Raw genomic sequence first — 9,089 nt, forward strand, 5'->3', positions numbered from 1 at the left:
GGATATTTCTGTGGTTGGAAAATGAATTATGCGAGAAATGGCAGTGGAAAAACCTTTATGCCCAAATATTGATATAACAACCATCATATCGAAATAAACTTATGTTGTGTGGTCGTCCCACTACAACTCGGGAAATCATGTTGTTTATTAGGCTACATATAAAATAAGTTATGATGAACCGGGTGGTGAATGTGCCAGGCGATGAGCTTGATGCTCCTTTCCAATAAATATTGAGGATATTATTCCCGGTGACATGATGACTGATGCTTGGCTGCTGTTTGACAACAACAAATAATCTCATAATGTAGATAGCCTACACACACTGTATCTGCAAACTGTTGGCTAGAGCACATGCACCCTCAACCCCAAACTACTTCCCCCGGCTATGGTGCCAAGACCAGAGTGGGCACATTTGCAAAATAACGCAACAGTATTTGTGACAAAACCATCGGTAGATTTGAAAATGCGATGGAAACTCATTTAACTTGTATTTTTCATTCGGTACATGGGAATCACACACAGCCTTTTATCCGCAAAAAAGTAAGTTTGATGGAAACACATTTCTGGTGGGAAAATACACATTGTTTTATGTAGATTTAATAATATTTGCATGAAAATCTGTCGCATAATGGATGAAAACGTAGCTACTGACACTCACTCAATTAGCCCATGTCAGCAAAAATGTTTTAGCTGGCTAGACAAATTTACCAATCTATCTAAACTTGTAGTAATCATGATCGAATTACCGACCGGGTAGCCCCCATTTATTTTGTTAGTCACTCTCAAAACTGCAAATATTTCTCTCCAGTCTCCACACTATGGCAAAATGTGTAGAATTGTGCAGGTTAGGGTTTTTCGTCGTGAATCTTGTTCTTGAGGCAGCTCTGCAGAGTGGTCAATGGCTGGAACAGCCACAAAGTCACCAATTTTAAATCTAACCCTAACCCTAACATTTACCTTAACCACACTGCTAACACGAATGCCTAATTCTAAACTTAAATGAAGACTAAAAAGCAAGAACAACAGAAAACATGATTTTTTAAAGTATTGCCCATTTTGATTTTGTAGCTGGCTTATCTTCTGGAAATTGCTCAGTTCTGCCTCCTGGACAAGACTTATCCCAATAAACATCAACTGGCCATACTTGCAGGAAATTAGTTGTAAGACTGCCATTTTTCTTTCTGCCCCATGGCAAGATGAGTAGAATTGCATGAAATTAGTTAGAATATTGCAAAATCTCCTCTCCTCCCCATGGAAAAATGGAATTGAACTCTAAAACTGTATTTTTTTCTATTCGTTGTCAAGAGAGAGGGTGGGGGGGCAGCTAAATGTATTTGCTTACTTGCTTAAGGCCCCGAAAAGGCTACGGCCAGCTGCAACTGCCTGTGTGGGTATGGATGTGGGTATTGCAGACCCCTATAAAGTTACCCATCCCTTGTCTAGAGTCTGTATTGCATGTCTTAACTTCATGCAGGAGAGAGGCAGCCTGGATACCCAGAACAGAGAGGCAGAGAGAGAGAGGCCACAAACAAACAGGTAAGATAGTGAGAAGTGCCTCTCCAAGCTCATAGAGTTGATGGTCTGTCATAGTGTGACTCAATTGCAATTATCAAATCGCATTTTATTTGTCACATGGGGGGGCTTTTTTGACCTAGACTCGTCGCTCAGGTACCACTTGCCGTGCGGTAGCAGATAAAACAGTCTACAAAAAATCATATATGATCTCTGATGAAATGATAGCAGCTTAAGTCTAGAGGGTGTATTGCATGTGTTAACTTCATGCAGGAGAGAGGCAGCCATGAGGATATTTTATTTCGGATAATTTTGTAGAGTGGAGATCGATATTTTTTTATTACAATAGTTTTTAACTGTGTATGTTGCTGGTTACTATTACAGTATAATAACTGTAGTATACGTTGAACAAATGATGTTGTTTCAAACCATACAGTATGTAGAGCAGTAGTAGTAACAACCTGACATAGGGGAAGTGAGAAAAATAGTACAAAATGGTTGTTTAATTGAATATATCCACATTAACAGTCACACTGGTATTCAGTATAGTATGAATGGCCATGGCCCTACGACTGATTGGCCCATTTGTCTTTTCTCAAGTCACTAGAAATTAGCATTAAAAAAATGCCCCTGGCTACTTCTCCAATGTTTCTCTTTTTTATTTTTTGCTAATAATGGTGAAGGTGAATAAAAATTGAGGAATTCATATATGACATCAGTGTTTGAGCACTATCCACATACTTTTTAAACTATGGTTCAATGTGGCTATAAATCAGAACAATCTACTTTTTAATGTTTTCTAATTGCCGATGTCTTGGAGCAAGAATTGGGATAATGTATACCATGCTAATGTCAATACAAAACTTGCAGTGGAAAGCACTGTACAATACAACTTATTAAATAAGTCGTTTGTGGTAAGTACAGGCCACCATCTTTATGCACCTTCGGCAATGTTTGCAACGGTGTTGGCAACATGTGTAACCACCAGCATACAAAATATGTATGACGTAACATATTATTTTGATGCTAGGTGTCCTACCCGTTGCCAATTCTTCTAGAAGAGTAGTTCTAGAAATATAATGATGGCCCAAAAACTCAGTTGTATTCATTGATTAATTCATACATTTATTATTTGGTCAAATCTGCCTTTGAAGTGATCTTTCAAGTGTTTATATTCGCAAAGGCACTATCTTTGGCCACGAATAGTACGTCACGCAGGACCCTTATTTCTGTGAGCGGATTTCAAATTTCAAAACAAACCACGCCTTGTCTGTCAGTTTAGTGAAACGATTTGTTTCATAAAACTTCATATAGGTATTTTGAACTGTAACAGCTTACTAGTTTAATTGCATGCACGCTTTTTGTTTTTATTTACTCTCAGGATGTATTCCCCTTGAAAAGTTGCAAAAGTCTACGCTAACGTTAGCTGCTAGTAGCTGCCAACTATGGATGCAGATGGGAAGGTATCCGATATTCCAAAACCTGCCTCAATCGAAGACTTCGTTGTTTTGAAGCCCATCAGCCGCGGTGCCTTTGGAAAGGTTTACCTTGCACGGAAGAAAAGCAATGCACGCTTATATGCAATCAAGGCAAGTGATCAACATTTTACCACTGCTATGCATCTGCTCGACAGCATTTAGAATTTTAAGTGGGGTGAACCGTCAGTAACAGCTGTTAATGTAAAGGAGTTGGAAAGCATTTAACCTTTTTTACATTTTATTTACCTAACTTACATTGACCTTTGAGGATAATAAAACTTTACTGGCTATTCACTTTCCTCCAGATGGTGAAGAAAGCAGACATGCGTGACAAAAATATGGCAGATCAGATGAAGGCAGAGAGGGACGCATTGGCCCTCAGCAAAAGTCCCTTTGTCGTGCACCTCTTCTACTGTCTCCAAACAGCAACAAAAGTGTATTTGGTATGTGGTCCCAAAAAATACAAATGACAACAGTGAGTGAGGCATGTCCCTGACCTGACTTTGGTACATTGCCTCTGTACATGTTTATCCACAGGTGATGGAATACCTTATTGGAGGGGATGTGAAATCACTTCTTCACATCTATGGGTATTTTGATGAGGACATGTCAGTGAAATACATTTCAGAGGTGGCACGTGCTTTAGACTACCTCCATCGCCATGGAATCACCCACAGGTACTTTTATGAATACTCTTCTTCAAAATATTTGTGTTTATTTCACATTTTAGTATAATTGAGATTTGTATTATGTTCAATCTTTTAGGGACCTAAAGCCGGACAATATGCTTGTGTCTAATGAAGGCCACATTAAGCTTACAGACTTTGGCCTCTCCAAAGTCAAGCTTGACAGAGGTATGGGCACTATAGCTTACACTTAATTCATGAATCCATCTACATCACCATCTGCTTGCAGGCTTTTGTTGTGTTTTACATTTTAATTCCTTTTCCTCCCAGAATTGAGTCTTGCCGATATCTTGACAACCCCATCTTTGGCAATGCCTAAACAAGATTATTTCCGCACCCCTGGTCAAGTCCTGTCTTTGATCAGCTCTCTTGGACTTGTGAGTAAAGTTAATTGTATTTAAGTATGTATTCATTTAGAATACATCAGTAATGATAATATGTGTGATATGATTGGTTTGTGCAGATACAGCACATTGTTTCCTGTTGCCAGATTAAATATTTATTCTGTGCTCTCATCAAACACAGAACACACCAGCAGTGGAGGGCAAGCGGCACAGCAGTGGCTCGGCTGTGTTTAGCCCTATGTCATGTGGGAAAATTGAACAGCGGAAAAACTCGCTCAGTTCGCCCTTGATGAGACAGAAGGAATACCTGCGTTCCCCTGTCTGCCTTAGCTGGACTTTGGGTATGTCTCTTCAATTCTACCTCAGTAAACCACCCTGTGTTTGGTTTTCATTTTTATCTATAGAGGGCAGACTGGTCAGATATGTAGTCAAACCTGTCCTGAGGAGAAAGTGGATTCTGTTCCCTCAAACTGGTTCTAATCAGTCTTTATTTTGATTTTTTCAGGACCCAACAGCTGTGTGTTCAGCCCATATGCTTTGGCCAAGAGCCTGACTCCCAGGCTGCTCAAGTCCAGGAGGAGGTTTGACACCATGAGCGCAGGCGGCAGCCAATCATGCATCTTCCCCTCCACCACTGACTCTGAGGGAGGTGTCAGCCCACTATGGGAGCTGGAGCAGGTCAGAAGCCAACAACATTTCTCTTTCAAATATCTGTATTTGTGAGTCATTGGTTTATTAGAAGATATGCATGTTATTATTGTATTCCTTTTCTAGAAGGAGATTGAGAACGTGCCGTACCTATATGGTAGGAATGCCAGTGGACAAACGGGCGGAAAGGTGACCTCTGATATGAGGATGCTGGGCCAGGGCTCTGCCCTGGCATCGTTGGACAACTTGGACCTACGTGGACAGCTTTACCAAGAACCCAGTACTGGAGAACTGTCCAGGAAGGCCAAACAGGAACCCCATGCTGGAAACAGGCTTCAGTTTAACGGGGTGGAGCAATCTGCCCCACCCAAGAAGCCTGAACTCTCTCAACCAATCAAAGGAAATGTTTCTGGAGCTGAAAGTATCTGTGCCACCAAAGGGAAACCAATGGAAGTCCAGTCTGGGGTAACCTCAGCAGTAAAGAGAGGGTTTGAGGAGGTGGAGAAAAGTCCTGAGCAGTTGGAATCGCTTTCCAAGAAGAGAGACTCGGAGTACCAGAGGTGTTCTGGGGTCCCAGAAGTGGCTTTGAAGTATCGTACTGGTCTGACCGGGGTGTTTGCCAATGTTCATTTGGAGGAGTTTGGATCTGAGGGTCAAGGGACTGCTAAAGGACAGGTGCCCAAACGCTCCAGTCCCATTACTGTGACTAAAAACCTCCTGTGTGAGTTGGATGACCTAGCAGAGGGGGTCTTTGTTGAGGGCAGGTCTTTTGGTGAATCCCATGAGCTGAGCAGGAGCCTGAGCATTGACTCTGAGGGGTCGGTTCATGAAATGTCCATCAATGTCAACAGCCCAACCTCAAAGTGGTCGACTCAAAGTGCCAAAGAAGGGCATTCGGCATTGTTAGAGCTAAACGACAGCGAAATATTACCCAGTACCCCACTGCCACCTCAGCCACCCACCTTGGCTAGTATAGGAACAGCAAAGCCGGGCAACGTGCTCACCCTGCGAGGAGGCGTATCCAAACGCTCCTTCCTTGACAGAGTCCCCGAGCTGGACCCCAGCGTGGCCAAGTCACCCTCGTTCCTCAAGCCCAGGAACGTGGTGGCCTTCCGGAGCTACTGCAGCTCCATCAACCGCTCCAACATGTCGTGGAACTCACGCCTCAGCCTGGGCTCAGTGGAGGCCATGGATATGGCTACATCAGCCTCCTACCACAGTATGCCTGCTGCCGTCACACCAGTCCAGAAGAGACCCAACTCCAACAGCTCCTTCTATCAGGTAGATGTACTGAGTCGAGGCTCAGGGGTGGTGGCTACTGGGCTACGTTCAAATGTATGACCTGAATATAGCTTTTTTTGGTTTGTTCAGGGAATCTACATTACATGACACTGTTTTATCGCAGTTATTTATTCATTTGTTTTCTAATTTCAGACCCCACAGCCGATGTCAACATCCCACACTCCATTCAGGACCCCCAAGAGTGTCCGACGTGCTCCGGTACCTGTGGAGGGAGCACCGATTTTAGGCACCCCAGACTACCTAGCCCCAGAGCTGCTATTGGGGAAACCACATGGTAAGAGATGACACTGGGGAGGGTGCCAGTGGGGGGGGGATTCAAAATATTTCTGTATGCATGTTGGTATAATTGCTGTCATCTTCACAACTTTACATGTAGGTATAAATAAATGCCTGTTGAGAAATCAAGTTCAGCCATTTTAACAGGCATTATTTTTTTAGTTTCAGGATATCTTAATTGTGGTAAGTTGATCGTAACCTTGCTAACTGCCAGGGAAATGCATGTGCTCTCAGCTTCCCTGCATTCCCTGTCTAGTACCAGAGGAAATGGCTACCTGATTCAATATTACGTGGATAGGTTGCAAAATGCTGGTTCTGATTCTCCATTGTAATTGCTGCTTCTGGCCCCTTGTATTGGGTTGGTGTGGACCCATGTTGGGATTCAATTGAGGGAAATTCTAACGGGAAGCCAATTTTAATGGCATGGTGTTGAAGAGTCTAAGGAAAGTCATTCATATGTCAGAGTGGAAGACTAACATTGGTGACTTTCAGATGGGCCCTATTATAAAGGCATATTTTCAAGCTGATGAAATCTGTCATGTTAATAACAGTGGTATGGGTTTTGTCCTGGAATATGATGTTTGGTGCCAAGGTGTGGATCTAATGTTGGAATGAATTTGTAAGAAGAAATATTGGTTTAGATTGCAATAAATGACATGATCTTACAAATTGTAAACAATTATTTAGGACTTAGTAATGTTAGCAAGCAATACACAATTTCAACATCGTCCACAATCATTCAATCGCATGAATTGAGAAGTGTTTGTGGATCTGACAATTATCCCAAATTTTACATTGAAACATTGAGCCTAATGTTGTCCGATTTGTCTAACTCAGTTCCTGCTTCCACCGCTGTAGAATAGAGGCACAGCCTAACAGGAAAATGCAGTGACACTACAGTACTGGTACCTAAGAAAAGTGACTCTGTTCCCCCTTCAGACTACATGGTGGACTGGTGGGCCTTGGGCGTGTGTCTGTTTGAGTTCCTCACCGGTGTTCCCCCCTTCAATGACGAAACCCCTCAGCTTGTCTTCCAGAATATTCTCAACAGAGGTAGATATATCAGCAGCTGCCATGGCTGTTTATTGCATCTGTTATGTTTATCAGTGTGACACGAAGGCCTTTACGGCAAAGTAAAATCATGCATTTCAAAGTGTTTTATATCACCAATATTGTTTATTTATTTTTTTATCTCAGATATCCCATGGCCTGATGGTGATGAGGAGCTGTCCCACAATTCCCGGAATGCCATAGAGATCTTACTCACCATGGATATGAACAAACGGGCTGGCCTCAAAGGTAAGGTTTTCTTTGGCCAATTTAAATGCAGTTCAGTGTAACCAAACTGTAATACCATTTCATGGATGCCATTCTGATTGATAGTCATATGGTTGTAGCAAAAACATACATTTTTTTCTGCATCAGAACTGAAGAGCCACGCTCTCTTTGCGGGGTTGGACTGGGATAACCTTCAGAACCAGACCATGCCCTTCATCCCCCAGCCGGAGGACGAAACGGACACGTCATACTTTGATGCTAGAAACGCTGCCCAGCACCTAGTCATGTCTGGATTCAGTCTGTAGGTTTGTACACCAGCGTTTGGGGTGAATTCCAGTCTATTCAGGAAGTACACTGAAATTCCAATTCCTTTTATGCTTTTCATTTGGTCAAATTTGGAATTGAGTTTACTTTCTGAATTGAAATGGAATTGACCCCACCCTGTCGTACACCGACTGTTCCTCACTATGCTGTCCTCTATCATGCATCACTGCAGTGTTTTCCCAACTTATGTAGGCTGGGCAGGTCCCTTCTTGAGTTTTGTTTTAGGGTTCTAGTTGGTTAAGAAAAAAAATAGGATTAATATATCTAAATCTTTGTGTGTGAGTTGTTGAATATTTGTACTGTCTGTCAACTTAGGCATAACTGTCTTTTTATATCATGTAGCACCATGTTTCACTGCTCTTTTATGCGCCTGCCATTTGTAAAGTGACCACTATGATTGATTTCATCTTCATGCAGGTCACACACTACATCTGTATGGATACTCTATACAAAATAGTTTTATTTCTTGTAGGATCTTTTTAAACTTTTTTTTACATGTTCGTATGAGGAAAAAGGTACAAATTAAAATGGATGTTGTGTGAAGTGATTGCTATTTTTTCTTTCTCTCTTCTTCCCATGATGCACGTAAGATAAACGAAGAAGAACCAAAACATTTGAGTGGTTGGATCTTGTGTGTTGTGAACCTTCATAAGAGGAATTTGTTTTCAGTCAAACAGATAAAAATGCTTTATTAACTTTTCGTGCCTTGGACTTTAGATTCATATTTAGTAGAAAATGTATTATTTAACAAATCAATGGCTCTGAAAAGAGCATCAGCTCTACTGCCAATGTAAATCTTATGTATATTATTTTGATATAGATTCATATAGTATATTAGAATGCAATTAAAATATTGCATTACTCTGGACTGTACAGCTATTTTTAAACAATGTATACTACATGAACCAATTCAACTTTTTTTTTTTTAATCTAACAGATTTAAAACTCAGTATTAAAAACAGACGCCATACATAACCATCTTCAGTCAGACCAAATGTACACATCACAATATACTTTGCTACATTAAAACATAAGAATATTGCTATTAAAAGCCCAGTAAAAAAAAGCTGTAAAAAATGTGATTTTCCTGTGTTTTATATTTCCACACTGAGGTTGGAATAATACTGTGAACATTATGATAATGCCCTTTCAGTGTAAGAGCTGTTTGAAAAGACTACCTGAAATTACAGCCTGTTTTGGTGGGATGGAGTTTTGGCCTGCCTGATAACGTCACCTGATGC

General features: G+C 41.3%; 1 protein-coding gene across 2 annotated transcripts; it reads left to right on the forward strand.

Annotated features, from left to right (window-relative positions):
* Positions 1–2,736: 2,736 nt before the first annotated feature.
* LOC115195661 (serine/threonine-protein kinase greatwall) lies at positions 2,737–8,918 on the forward strand. 2 transcript variants are annotated; one of them, XM_029755749.1, is made up of 13 exons: positions 2,737–3,101; positions 3,296–3,433; positions 3,528–3,667; positions 3,756–3,844; positions 3,947–4,053; positions 4,202–4,361; positions 4,526–4,698; positions 4,795–5,949; positions 6,103–6,244; positions 6,409–6,429; positions 7,186–7,299; positions 7,444–7,545; positions 7,672–8,918. In XM_029755749.1, exons 1-13 carry the CDS (start codon positions 2,958–2,960, stop codon positions 7,827–7,829), a joined length of 2,643 nt encoding a protein of 880 aa, XP_029611609.1. In that variant the 5' UTR covers positions 2,737–2,957; the 3' UTR covers positions 7,830–8,918. The 2 variants fall into 2 exon arrangements, with proteins under 2 accessions (XP_029611609.1, XP_029611610.1); XM_029755750.1 differs by lacking the exon at positions 6,409–6,429.
* The last annotated feature ends 171 nt before the right edge of the window (positions 8,919–9,089 follow it).

This window comes from Salmo trutta, chromosome 6, assembly GCF_901001165.1.
Source record: "Salmo trutta chromosome 6, fSalTru1.1, whole genome shotgun sequence".
Lineage (NCBI taxonomy): Eukaryota > Metazoa > Chordata > Actinopteri > Salmoniformes > Salmonidae > Salmo > Salmo trutta.